This window comes from Azolla caroliniana, unplaced genomic scaffold (genome assembly GCF_043228905.1).
Source record: "Azolla caroliniana isolate FFs.n. ecotype wild unplaced genomic scaffold, voAzoCaro1.0.p SCAF_4, whole genome shotgun sequence".
NCBI lineage: Eukaryota > Viridiplantae > Streptophyta > Polypodiopsida > Salviniales > Salviniaceae > Azolla > Azolla caroliniana.
The window spans coordinates 11,209,742-11,224,185 of record NW_028230439.1 but is presented as its reverse complement, the minus strand read 5'-3'; the positions used below and the strand labels follow the sequence as shown (position 1 = coordinate 11,224,185).

Below are 14,444 nucleotides of genomic sequence, written 5' to 3'. Positions count from 1 at the left end.
TATCTCCATTGTTTCTCTGTGTTCTCTGTTTCTATCCGGCTAACCCGGTTGTGATCTGTTACAGCTTCCGCATATTTATCTTTACAGGGGAATTCCATTGCTCACATAGGTACTTGAGTACATTGGGTTATTGAATGAACTAGAGGGATTCCATTCCCTGTATGCACATTGGCAATGGTACACATGCCACAAGTCGAAGACTCACACCTTGAGTCATGGCTTTCTTCTCCATCCATCAAGAAGACTTAGATTAGAAGCCCATGACTCTTACCCTGAGTCATGGGCGCCTTGCCTTCTCTACCCGTGGAGAAAGGAAAGGCCCTCACCATTCACAGAACCCCTCGACTCATCGGATGTGTTACCCCTCCCCTCCCCCCAAAAAAGGATTTATGGCGTGGGGTTTTATGTTTCTTTCATTTACATATCGAACGCATTTCTTCTTCTTCTTCTTCTTCTGGGACCATGAAAAGCCGGAAGAGAGCGCGGTCTGACAACTCCCATAAAGAAGCAGACGACGATGGCGAGATGGAATCCTCGTTAACTCCCTCAGAACCAGCGAATCCTTTCGTTTCCTGTACGTTCCGCGACTTAGGACTTTGCGACATACTTTCCGATCATATGCAAGGTATGTCTTTATCTTCTTCATCTTCCTTTGTCTCTGTCTCTCTCAAATTTCTCATTTCCTTTTATATGTTTCACAGAACGTATGGGATTCTCTGCACCTACTCGTATACAGCAAGCTGCTATACCGTTTATCCTCTCTGAAAGGGATATGTATCCTATCCATTTCTATGATTTGATGCTGTAGCCACGTTCTTCTTATGTGTGACTTGTTTGATTGCAAGAGGGATCTGATCATGAATTTTTAATGTGGAGAATTGTTGAAATCCTTTTTGTATTTACAAGATGTCTTCTTTTTAAGTCATCATATTTTGTTGTGGAATTGTTGTCATATTGTTTGAGTATGTGAGGTTTGTGTTTGCAAGTTTCTCCTTTTGGTTCATTAATAGTCCTTTAACATTTTGAGCATTCAGATTGGTGAAAGCTGAGACTGGAACAGGTAAAACTGTTGTTTACCTTGCACCGATCATCCATAAATTGCAAGCAAATATGAAGACGATTTCTCGTTCTGATGGTACATTTGGTAGGTATGCTGATTGTTCACGCTATGGTTTATCTGTGAAAAGCATATGCTATGTTCGTTTGTTATGGCCTCTGTGCCAGAAACACAATAAGACTTAATGGACCTGGAAGCAGCCCTTGTGCTCGTTCCCACACGGGAACTTTGCCTACAGGTTTATGAAGTAATGAAACAACTTGTGCACCGTTTCCAGTGGTTAGTCCCGGGCTATGTTATGGGTGGAGAGAATCGAACTAAGGAAAAGGCACGCCTACGCAAAGGTAATCTATTCCTCTTTCCCAATATTGTTAAGTGTGATCTCTATTATGTGAGCGAATCTTCAATGTTGTAAGCAGCATTCACCAAACTTCAGTTTCAACTTCATTGATGTAATCTGTAGTGCTTAATATAGGGGCATTTGTAATGCTTGAAACAAGGAGGTTATATGTGTACTTTTTTTCAGCTTAGCAATTGAATCAAATTCAGTTGAGAAATGCCATGATGACCGTGTTTAATATAGGCATTTTTATCAGTAACAAAATAAAGCTTGATTCAAAGTTCAATTATTACGTAATTTTGCATCTTTTAAGATTAATGCAAGGACTCATCATTCTTAGACAACAGAGAATAGGGCATTACATGGAGAGATTTTTTTCCATAAGATAGGTATATAGATTTTTTTCGCATCCATAGAGAGGCCAATGTTGACCCATGGCACCTAAGGACAAAAGTTTTCTTAATGTGTGTCTCCTTCCTAAGAAGGGATATTCATACTTCAAATCACAAAGTCTTGATGTGTGAATAAGGCATACACACATGAGCTCAACCGTCTAGGTGTTATCTTTAGCGTGACACTTAAGTCATTCAATATATCATTATAGCTTTCATGAAGTACAACTATATGCAAAACATGTAAAAAGCAAGTGATACTCCTCCTCTACTAGCCCTTCCTTGCAAACCATACATGCCTCTATATTTGCCTGTTTTTGATTCCATAATGCAACTACAATACCTAGGCTGTGTGATTGAGTGTGAAGGAGTGTTAGGGCTCCATGAGAGTTAATACTCATGTAAGCAATGAAGGTTGAATATGGTCAATGGGCCTTCTTGCCTTATATAGAACCCAACATTCAGGATTGATGTTTGCAATGTAATATTCTAATTTTGTCCTTTTAGCATCTTACCACTTTCTTCCTTAGTGCTTCCATTAATCTTTCCTCAATAACTTCATATTTCATAGCATCACCTGAAAGCTCTAAGAGATCTTGCACGTCCCATCTTATAAACCATTTTTCAATGTCAACTATCCAACCAGATGAGAGAATTTTTCTCTTGTGATTCTTTTGTAGTTTACATTCAACATTCCAAGCAAGATGTGGTAATCTATGATTTGACATATTCTCGACTTTTGTAGTGTATCTATATACTCTTTGTAGCGTCAATATCTTGTTGGAGGGTGGCAGCTCCAGCCTTGCACTCTCTTTCATATTTATTATCTTTGTACTACATTCTCTCTTTTCTCAGATTCTTCTCTCTCTAGAATCTGCAACTCTTTAAATGCCTTCTCTCTCTAGAATCTGCAATGCTTTAAATGCCTTTTCTCTCTTCTACCTTTTCCAAGATATTCCTAGTTTTTTGTACCTGTTTGGTAATACAAGAGTCACTTAACTACCAAACAGCCATTTCACCCACATTCCCCAATTTTGTATAAATAGGCTATACCAGCCTCTTTTGTATAAGTTTTCATTTTCTTTTTTGCTACTTAAAACAAGCTCTATTCCTTGGCTGTGTCTCTACTCTTTGCAACCATTTTTTCTGCTGCTGTCTAACAGCCTTCTCACAGCTTGGCTGTGCCTATTTTGTTTTAAGTCTTCCGCTGCTGCTATTAACAGCTTTTCTCACATGGTATCAGAGCAGTGAGGTCTCCATATAGCCTGATTTTTTTTTTTTGCCAAAGAGCACACAGACCTATCTTCTTTTATCCCTCCCTCCCAACCCTACAGAGGAGGCTCTTCTGTTTTCTTTTCCCCTTATCTGAGCCTCACCTAGCATCTAGGGAGAAGTAGAAAGACCCTGAGTATCTACTTACAACTGCTGTAAATTGTCCAGCTGTAGCTCAAGAGGAGGATATCCATGGCCTCACATGCCACCATTGTTTCATCAACCATTCCCCAACTCCCCAAAGAATCCATCTTGGATGGGAACAATTACTTGGATTGGGAGCTACAAATAAAGACCTTGCTACAATACCATCGTTTATGGAATGTAGTCAATGGTAGTGACAAGAAACCACCAGTAACTTCATCCTCTTCAACCAAATCAGTTGCTGGCTCATCTAACGCTGAGATTGAAGCGTGGCTAGATAAGGATTCTCGTGCTCATGCTTTCCTCATGTTTAATATTAAACCGAGCATCGCTCGTCAATTGCAAGATAAAGATGACGAGACAGCCAATGAACTATGGACAGCCATCAAAAGGAGGTATCATCGAGCTAATCATGCTCAAATGATAGCTATTGAAAGCCAACTAGCAAATCTCAAGATTCATGACACTCCCAACATCATGGATCAAATAACGGAATTTGTCACTCTCCAAAAGGAACTAGTTTCTTTGGGAAGCAAGTCCACTGAAGTTGAGTTTGTGCATCGTCTAATGATAAAGTTGCCTGAGTCATTCTCAGCCTTTTGTGACACCATTTCTCTTCTTCCCAACACACCTGACATGAATACATTTCTTGGTATGCTACAAGATAGGGCAACAAGGAAGAAAAGTGCTCAAACTTCCAATGAGACGCTTCTACATGCGACAAGTAAAGGCAAGTGGAAGCAAAATGGTAACTCCTACAACAAACCCAATCCAAGACCGCCAAACAACCCAGCTTACAAGGAGCTCACTTGTCATTATTGTGGCTACAAAGGTCACATTCAGCCAGATTGTCGGAAAAAGAAAAGGGACAATGCTAAGAAAAAGAAAAGGGACAATGCTAAGAACTCTTCTTCTACCAGAAATCAACCTACACCGAAATCCAACTCGGCCCACTCAGCCAAAGAAACAGTTTTCCTTGGCATTGAGGAACATACTTCACATTTGGCTGGACCAACTACTTCAACCATCGATGAGTGGTTAGTAGATAGTGGTGCCACTTCACACATGACCTATGACAAATCCATTTTGCATGATGTGAAGCCTAGCTCTTCCCAAATCTCTATAGGAGATGCCTCAAGCATTGAGGCTTCATGTGTGGGTAATGTGGTTCTTGACAATTCTTCAAGTGAAGAACCTGTCGTTCTTCAAGATGTGCTACATGTGCCTCGCATCTCTACCAACCTACTTTCGGTTTACAAAATCACCAAGCAAGGTTATGGAGTCTACTTTGATAGCTCAGTTTTGGAAGTGATTGACACCAACAGCCTACAAATTGTAGCTAGTGGCACACAAGAAGGGGGTTTATATCGCCTAAAAAGCTCCCATAGCCCCTTGGAAAACTCCAAATCTCATCTTCTTCATCTTCTTCATCTTCTTCAAGGCTCTCATGCCTTGGTGGCACAAGAAGATCCCACGTTGTGGCATGCTAGGTTTGGTCATCTCAACTATGATTCTCTTCAAAAGCTCTCCTCCTCCCAACTAGTTGAGGGTCTTCCTATTTTCAAATCTCCCAATACCCCATGTGTTGCTTGTCTTCATGGCAAGCAACATCGAGAGCCTTTCCCTCATGAAGCCACTCACCGAGCAACATCTATCTTGGAGTTAGTGCACATGGATCTTTGTGGTCCCATGAAAACCACTACTCTTGGTGGTGCACGCTACTTCATGCTTATAATTGATGACTTCTCCCGCAAGGTTTGGGTTTATTTTCTTGTAGAAAAATCCCAAGCCTTCGCAAAATTTCAAGAATGGGTAGCTCTCGTGGAGAACGAGACATCGAAGAAAGTTCGAAAGATCAGGTCGGACAATGGTGGAGAGTTTATCTCCAAAGCTTTCCACCATTTTTGCTCTCAACGAGGCATTGCTCGCCAATTTTCTACACCCAATACTCCTCAACAAAATGGAGTTGTGGAAAGGAAGAACCGGACAGTCCAAGAGATGGCTCGTACGATGCTATCTCAATCTGATCTTCCTCTCTCGTTTTGGGGTGAAGCTGTCAACACAGCAGTCTACATCATCAACTGCTGCCCAACAAAAGCAGTTGCTAGAATGACGCTTGAAGAAGCATTTACAGGTGTAAAGCCCTCAGTATCTCATTTTAAAGTCTTTGGTTGTGATGCTTATGTTCACATTTCAGATCATAAAAGGACTAAATTTGAGTCCAAAACCAAGAAATGCAAATTTCTTGGTTACAACACACAATCTAAAGCATACAGGTTATGGGATTTCGAGTCAAAGTCCCTAGTCATATCTAGGGATGTTCATTTTGTGGAGTCTCAGCCGGATGACTCTAGGATTTTACCTGAGTTCATGGTTGAAATCCAAGCTCCTTCGGAATCTCCTATTTTAGACGAAGATGTCTCATCTTCAAGCCCCCCATCTCCTCCTACTCAATCTCTAACTTCGCCAACAATTCAAACCTCTCCCTCAACTCCACTTGTTTCCACTCCCTCTACAAACCAGCTTCCACCACTTCCCAAGTGGCTTCAAGCCACCATTCGTGATTCTCATCTCTCCGATGCTGAACTTCATGAGTATACATCTGGTTCTCGAACACGTAAGTCACAACGGCCTCTTCACTCATGCAACTTTGCCTTATTGTGCACTGTTGTGCAATCAAAAGAACCCACAACAGCAAAAGAGGCCCTTGTTCTTCCAAAGTGGAAAGCAGCAATGGAAGTTGAACTTGATTCCATTGAGCGGAATCATACATGGGAGTTGGTCCCACGGCCTCCACATCGACAAGTCATTGGATTGAAATGGATTTTCAAGACCAAATACCATGCTGATGGTACTTTGGATAAGCACAAGGCACGTTTAGTGGCAAAAGGCTACTCACAAGTTGAAGGAGTGGATTATGAGGAGACTTTTGCTCCAACAGCAAGGTACACATCTATCCGATGTGCGCTTGCACTTGCTGCTCACAACAAATGGGCCATTTTTCAAATGGATGTCAAGTCAGCCTTCCTTAACGGTGACTTGAAAGAGGAGGTTTATGTTGAACAGCCTCCAAGTTTCGAGGTTTTAGAGCAGAAAAACATGGTCTACAAGTTACACAAAGCCTTGTATGGCTTAAAGCAAGCTCCCAAAGCTTGGCATGACAAAATTGATAGCTTCTTTCTTTCTCTTGGGTTTCAAAACTGTAATGCTGACAGCAATCTCTATGTTTTTTCCCAAGATAATTTGCTTTGCTTGATCATATTATATGTTAACGACCTTCTAATTACAGGGTCCCTTGCATCTAAAATCGAGGAGGTCCGCGCTGACCTCAAAACAACCTTTGAAATGACTGATCTAGGACTTCTCCATTATTTTATAGGTATGGAGGTCTATCAATCACATGGTGGTATCTTTCTCAGCCAACATAGGTATCTCAGGCAGCTCCTTGAGACCTATAGCATGACAAATTGCAAGCCACTCTCCTGTCCAATGGATCCAAACTCAAAGCTATCTCGTGAAGACGATTCTCCCATATTTGAGGATATCACGAAATATAGGAGATTAATTGGGTCCCTTCTTCACTTAACTTATACCAGGCCTGATTTGTCCTATAGCGTGAGTATTCTCAGCCAATTCTCAACTGCTCCAAGACAAAGTCATTGGCAAGCAGCTATTCGAGTTCTTCGGTATTTGGCCAACACACTCGACTATGGTCTATCTTTTAGAGGCGGCATTGAGCTTGTTGGCTACTCAGATGCTGATTGGGCAGGTGATATTGATTCTAGAAGGTCCACATCTGGCTATTGTTTTATGTTAGGTTCAGGCTTGATTTCTTGGAAATCGAAGAAGCAAAACTCAGTTTCTACTTCATCGACGGAAGCTGAATATCGCGCCTACTTGGATACTTGCCGTGAGTTGCTATGGTTGATGCAATTGTTTTCTCACATTGGTGTTTTGCAAGCCTCTCCTATTGCAGTTTTCACCGACAGCCAAAGTGCACGTGCCTTGGCACATAGCTCAGCATTTCATGGTAGAACAAAACACATCGAAGTGCACTACCATTTTGTTCGTGACTTAGTGAAATCACAAGTCATCAACTTGGCATATTGCCCTACTCAAGAAAATGTGGCTGATTTATTTACTAAGCCACTTCCAAGGCAAGCCATTGATCAGCTCCTTGATCGACTCAATGTTGAACTGCCGTTCTGGAGTTGAGAGGAGGTGTTGGAGGGTGGCAGCTCCAGCCTTGCACTCTCTTTCATATTTATTATCTTTGTACTACATTCTCTCTTTTCTCAGATTCTTCTCTCTAGAATCTGCAACTCTTTAAATGCCTTCTCTCTCTAGAATCTGCAATGCTTTAAATGCCTTTTCTCTCTTCTACCTTTTCCAAGATATTCCTAGTTTTTTGTACCTGTTTGGTAATACAAGAGTCACTTAACTACCAAACAGCCATTTCACCCACATTCCCCAATTTTGTATAAATAGGCTATACCAGCCTCTTTTGTATAAGTTTTCATTTTCTTTTTTGCTACTTAAAACAAGCTCTATTCCTTGGCTGTGTCTCTACTCTTTGCAACCATTTTTTCTGCTGCTGTCTAACAGCCTTCTCACAGCTTGGCTGTGCCTATTTTGTTTTAAGTCTTCCGCTGCTGCTATTAACAGCTTTTCTCACATATCTCTATATGTCAAACACCTGTTTCCAAGCATAGTTGTTAAAAAATGCGTATTCTACGTTTTAGAATACTCTGAAGTATTCTACACGTATTCTACATTTTAGAATACTCTGAAGTATTCTACACGTATTCTACGTTTTAGAATACTCTGAAGTATTCTACACGTATTCTACGTTTTAGAACTGCCGTTTTTTAAAATTTGGCGTATTCTATGTATTCTAAATTTTCTACGTATTCTACGTATTCAACGTATTTAACAGGTATTTATCATTTCAAAAATATTTTATTTTTTTTGAAAAAAAAAACTTTAAAACTTACGAATTATTTAATGTATTTTACAAGTATTCTACGTATTTAATGTACTTGATCTATAAAATACGTATTCTAAGTATTAAAAAAAAGAAGTTAGAATACTTGTAGAATACTTAGAATACGTATTGTATGCGTATTTTATGCTAAGTATTTTACAACAATGTTTCCAAGAGCATAACCTGATAGGAGGTGGTGGCAAATGGTTGACTTATGAACTGATGCTAGAGAAGGAGCCACAGTAGAGGACAGAAACACCAGAAGTGGTGAGGCCACAAAAGAGAACCACTTCTGTCTAAAAACTGAAAGCTCTTGTAACTGAGATGCTAGGAACTTTCATGCAATTTGTTTTTGTCTAAAAACTGAAAGCAAAAGAGAAATGTTGAAAAATATAATAATAGGCATTTGGAAAAAACCAAAGTAACATGTTTAAAACTTGAAAATTTCACAGGACAAATTTTTGAAAACATTTTGAGTATTACAACCTCAGATTGTGTTTGTGATGCTACAAAACCTTTGCAATCCATTACCATGCACCAGTGTTTAGATTGACTTGGTGAAATGTGAGGCAAAACCTAAAATGAAGAAAAAGGAAACCATAGTAATGACAAAGAAATCAAAGATGATGATACTTTTTCCTAGGTCAAACGTAGACAAGGGTCATGTTTGCAAGCTTGCAAAACCAATGGGTTGCGGTTATGGGTTTAGGGTTTAGGGTTTAGGGTTTACAAACCCTAAAATGAAAAAAAAACAGCCCTCTGGAATAGTGAAAGGGTATCATAGATGAATAGTTTTCCAAATAGAAATCTAAACATAGAAAAGGGATGCAAAATAATGATTTGGAACATATTACTTCGTTACAATTTATAACGGTTGGGAATTTGGGATATACTACATATTTATTTATGCCTGTTTACCATTAATCAAATCTAAGCTTAATAATAGATGATTCTTAATTTACATATATAAAGCAGAAAACAGACTCAAAATCTTGAAACATGAAACCTATGTATCTAACAATGTGTTGGACGTGTAAACCCACTCAAAGAAGACCACTTAAGTGCACTTGACGTGATTGAACTTATTACTTCATTGTTCATGTATGACATGAACCATGAAGGTATACTCATACATAATATGCATCCTCCTACCAAATTGACGAAGTTATTGTACATTTATAGCATGATACCTATCAATTTTCTGTGGAACTCCACAGACACGCAGATCTTCCTTGGCCCAATGATAGTTTGCATATGTACAGTTTTGTCCTTAACAAAGGAAAGGGAATTGCTTTTGAAGAATCCTGTTATACATCTGGTTTCTTTTTATTTTTGTCTATTGGTTTAGGATGATTATCAGTTCTCTGTGCGTAATGCATATGCATTTTACTTATACCTGCTAATTCACAGTTCTTCTTTAACATGACAGGTATAACTGTCTTGGTTGCTACTCCTGGGAGATTGTTGGACCACTTGCAAAACACCTCATGTTTTGATCGGGCAAATTTGCAATGGATAGTATTTGATGAAGCTGACAGGTCTAATTAAGTTTCAATGCGTTTTATGGGCTCCATTTTCATATTTAATATTCTTATTTATCTGTGAAACATGCTGATTATCATATTGGATAGAAGGTTTAATAATCAGACTATCTTTCAAGTATTCATGTTCTATGATTGATAAAAGGTCAATGATATAGAGTCATTACTGATAGTCGGAGATATTATTCTTAAACTAAGGATGGTCTCTAAAAGGAGGAATTATTCTTGTGCCAAATCATTCTGCCAAGAAACAGTCACGGATCACGAAAAATTTATCGTTTATGATGGGCAAAGTCTTTTAACCAATGAGAAAATGGATTATTTTATATGGGCATCATTCTTAGTAGGACTATGTAGACATTACCAAAGTGATGGCATTTTGAGTTAAATGAAGTTTTTCAAAATCTTTAGTCAATCGATCTCATCACACTTTATAGGATTATTTAGAGATAGTCAAAGTGATGGCATTTTGAATTAAATGGAGTCTTTCGAAATCTTTAGTATAAATTGATTCAATGAGTAGCTACTATACTTCAAGATTAGTTTGGACTAAATAAGTTTTTGGGAATACCATATGGTCTTACATAATATTTTTTTGATATCCAGCCCTTGTTCATGAACATTCCATTGAATATAGTTTGAGTAGGTTTGGCTTGCCTCATAGAAGCAACACTAAAGCTTGTATTTCAAGAATTAAATACTAATTAAATTATCAATGATAAAAAAAGAAGTTCTTTCTCAAGAAGATAGGATACGTTAAACACATCATAGAAAATGATAGTCAAAGTGAAGTGTTTCTTGAGTCTGTTATTTATCCATGTGGCTGCTAATAATTCCATTACAATATAAGAGGACAATTGGGAACTTGATACAATGGGCTTAAGTTATTTCTGTGGTGTTCCAGGCTTCTGGATCTAGGCTTTGGCAAGGATATAAAGAGCATTCTGTCAATTCTTGATTCTCAGCCGGTTGGCAATCCAAAAACACATCCAAGAAATAGAGGAAGGCATCGGCAACATCTCTTACTATCTGCGACCTTGGGTGATGGAGTGATGGAACTTGCATCCCTAAGCCTCAGAAATCCAGTTACTGTGGGCCTAACAGAACTACCTAAGAAGAGTGCCAATTTATCCTCTGAATCAGGAACGTTTTCTCTACATAATAATGGAGGCAATAGAGATAATGATGTTCAAGCTCCTCTCGAGTACAATGTGCCTGTACAGTTGGTACAGAGATATATGACAGGTAAAGTTTCAGTAGACAAATGTCTTAAAATTTCTTTGGGGATGTGCTTTTCAATTTGCTTATTTTTCAAATGTCAATAAAGTATACTTTTTTTTCGGACATTTTAACGTTAACTTGATTCAATTTCAGTGCCTGGCAACTTGCGGTTGGTTACATTATTGATGATCTTACGCATGTACTTGGATGTGACCAATAGACATAGACACAAGGTACCAACCAATAACTCGTATATCATACAAAGTTCTAGTTTATGTCAAGGATTTCTAAATCAGTGGAAGTGATGGGATTATTATTATTATTATTACAGGTAGCTCATTTTTCTGGATATTATGTTTTTCAATGAGGCTTATATGAAACTTGTTTTTTTAGGTAGTTGTATTTCTATCGACATGCGATTCTGTGGACTTCCACTATGCCCTGCTAAATGATTTTTTGTGGACCTTCTCTCCAAGTGGAGAACGAGAAACGGAGAGAGGATTTCTTGCATGCAAAAGTTTACGTTTACACGGAAACATGTCTCAGAAAGAAAGAACAAATACATTTTTTGAGTTTAATAAAGAAGATTCAGCTCTACTATTGTGTACTGATGTGGCGGCAAGGGGTTTAGATATACCAAAAGTCACTCATATTTTACAATACGACCCACCTGGTGATCCTAATGAATATGTGCACAGGTACTGTGGAGGATTTAGTGCTTAAAATTTCTGTTTCTCTACCAAAATATCAGTCGCTCTTACATGTTATTATATCAGTGCGTATCATTGCCACTTAGATTTTGTGATATAGTTTTCCCTTTATTTTCTTGAGTTAAGGGAAATAGTTCTGTTAAATACCAAGGATCCTGAAGAAGCATCTCACCGAGTTGTCATTGGTGCAGCATGTTACCTACTGTGATAGAATGATTGTTTTATGTACTCTTGAGCTATTGTGTAGGAGCGTGTGACATATCCATCTTGCAGCTCAAGTCATTGCAAAATGCAGCCAATTCTCCATATTGTATGGGAATGCCATCTGCAATGTTTGGAAACTTTCACTTAATAGCAAGTGTTTGCATGATGATAGGTACCAAATTGAGATTAATATACGTATGACTATTGTCTGGAAGGAAAATATTCAAGTAGAAATCTTCTTGGTCTTATAAATAACTCAGGTAAGTTTATAAAATTAACAGTCTATTAAGCATGGAAACTTGTAGGGGTCCTACAATAGAAATTCTTCATTCTGGAGTTTTCCATGTGGAAGAACGATATTTGTACAATTTTATATTTGTAGAGAATCAAAAGATAGCTAGGCAAGGGGTTGCCGTCAGATTTCTGATATCCAGGGCTATCACTTGTAAATATCTGGTTCTCGACTATTCAATCACTGGGTTAACAATGTGGATCTGAACTTTCTTCATGGTATCGTAAATCCTAAACTAATGGATTTATATGTTAGTTCTGATCTTTCTTCTCTATAACCAATTTGCATGCCCAAACAGCCTGTCATATATCTTTAGGATGTATGATCGTTTGGGCATCATTGAATTGCAGTTCAGCAGTTGAACAATGTAGCTCTAGGTCAAAAGTTTTTTATTGAGTGCCCCTTACATGCATGTAGTTGCTGGATATAATTTTTGAATTAATATTTCTGAAGAATCCAATGTAATGTATTTTTCCTCTCTTTCCTGTAGAGTTGGAAGAACTGCACGTCTCGGTAAGAAGGGTGAAGCATTACTCTTTCTGCAGCCTTGTGAAAGAGAATATCTAACTGAGCTACAGAAACATAGTGTTGCAATCGATGACTTATCTTTTTCAAATTTTTGGAGAACGACATTTGCAAGGTTGAAAGTGGGTAGCTTTGAAAGTGATAATCTTTCAGTAGAGATGCACCCTAATGTGCTGCTGTTTCAGAAAGCTTTGGAAGCCTTTGTCAGCAGACAGGTAAGCTAGGAATAGACATCAGACAATCTTATTGTGCAGCGTGATCATCAATTTATAATTTGCTTGTTAATAGCTGTGACTCATGTGAGTAGATTCAGTCTATCTGTACGAGTTGAAAATTAAAATGCTTATCAGTTTATTAAGGATGTGAGCATTCAGTAAAGTTCTGTATGAATTATTTCGAGTCTACAAACCATATTGCTTATCATTGCACATGTAAATGGCAATGTTTAATAAGGAAAGAAATTATCTGGTTTGCTAGAGAATCCATTGTAAAAAAATGATTAAACAGTTTAGTTACTATGGTAACGATAAAACAGTATAATTTTGATGGTTTACTTGGGAGTTGCATGACAATACAGCCAAGTTCAAATGAGTTGTAGGAAGGAAAGATATCAATGATATGGTGTCATAATCTTGCTGGTTGAATTTCCAAAGTATTTATCCTGGTAGAGAGGCTGTAATTTGAGTATAAAAGGGTTATCCATGAGATCGGTATTCATTCTAGGATGGCAGTTGATTCCTGACTGAAATTTTGAAAATGATCAAAAGCTTCCTAGTGGTCAATCTGCATCAGACTGAGTCACGATTTAAAAGTATGTCGTGTGTCTAGAGCTCTATCTATGTCATGCGTGAAGCTTAAATCTATATGCTTCTTTGTGAGAACATATCAATTATAATATAAAATTTCTTGTGCTGCCATTTAGACTATTAAGAATAAGGCTGATTTTCTGTGTGATGTGTAATTAGGCCAGTATGAAGGAGCTTGCAGCTGATGCATTCAGGTCATATGTACGTGCATATACAACCTACAAGGGAGATCTTAAAACAATTTTCCAGGTGAGGAAATTACATCTGGGTCATGTGGCAAAAAGTTTTGGTCTACGGGATAGTCCGTCCTTGCTAACCAAGTCATTGAATAAAAAGCGGAGCAGAGAAGTAAAAGCAAATGCCACAAAGAAGAGGAAGCAAAAGAGAATGAAGCCTGCATCTATGTTGGAATGATCAATTTATGCATAGAGAATAGTAGGTAGTCTTGTCATCCGAGGAACATTCTTCTCTCTTGTAATTCAAAGTATTCAGCCAAAATTCATTCCAAATTTGAATGATTTCCAGCTATCTTACATGACGAGTTTCTGTGATTCTCTTATACACTAAAGTTATGCTAATTATGCATTCACTCAAGAGTGTCAGCTACTTTTGATTTTTTGGTTACATTAAGAGGTTAGTTTATTGGCAGATCCATTTTCCTTGCACCCTTAATTTATGCATATGCATGTTGATTATACAATTATTAGAATAAGTATAATGCTTAATTTACTTAAGAGGCATATCGTTTGCTTCATAACTTTAAAAACTGGAAGTAAATAAATCTTAAGGTCACTCAAATCTATTATAGGCATAGAATGAACCATACGTATCATATGTGCATTCACATTCGAGAATGATTCAATCAAACGTGTATGGTAAATCATCTCAAAGTTGGATTGGATTGACTATGGCATATATTATATATTGATTCATTCTCAATCCCAATAAGTAGACTC

General features: G+C 38.0%; 1 protein-coding gene across 4 annotated transcripts; it reads left to right on the top strand.

The window, feature by feature from the left end:
- The first annotated feature begins 417 nt into the window (after nt 1-417).
- On the top strand, nt 418-14,112 carry LOC147865082 (P-loop containing nucleoside triphosphate hydrolases superfamily protein). 4 transcript variants are annotated; one of them, XM_087317827.1, is made up of 10 exons: nt 418-625; nt 702-774; nt 1,035-1,144; nt 1,335-1,401; nt 9,619-9,727; nt 10,635-10,975; nt 11,105-11,184; nt 11,345-11,649; nt 12,648-12,897; nt 13,648-14,112. In XM_087317827.1, exons 3-10 carry the CDS (start codon nt 1,133-1,135, stop codon nt 13,900-13,902), a joined length of 1,419 nt encoding a protein of 472 aa, XP_087173953.1. In that variant the 5' UTR covers nt 418-625; nt 702-774; nt 1,035-1,132; the 3' UTR covers nt 13,903-14,112. The 4 variants fall into 4 exon arrangements, with proteins under 4 accessions (XP_087173953.1, XP_087173952.1, XP_087173950.1 ...); XM_087317826.1 differs by having other exon boundaries at nt 1,296-1,401; XM_087317824.1 differs by having other exon boundaries at nt 1,258-1,401.
- The last annotated feature ends 332 nt before the right edge of the window (nt 14,113-14,444 follow it).

Coding starts and splice junctions, on each gene's coding strand:
- LOC147865082 (XM_087317824.1), top strand. CDS start 463: ATGAAAAGCCGGAAGAGAGCGCGGTCTGACAACTCCCATAAAGAAGCA. Junction 1,145..1,257: donor TCGTTCTGATGGTACATTTG/GTAGGTATGCTG, acceptor ACCTGGAAGCAG/CCCTTGTGCTCGTTCCCACA. Junction 10,976..11,104: donor GGTACAGAGATATATGACAG/GTAAAGTTTCAG, acceptor ATTCAATTTCAG/TGCCTGGCAACTTGCGGTTG.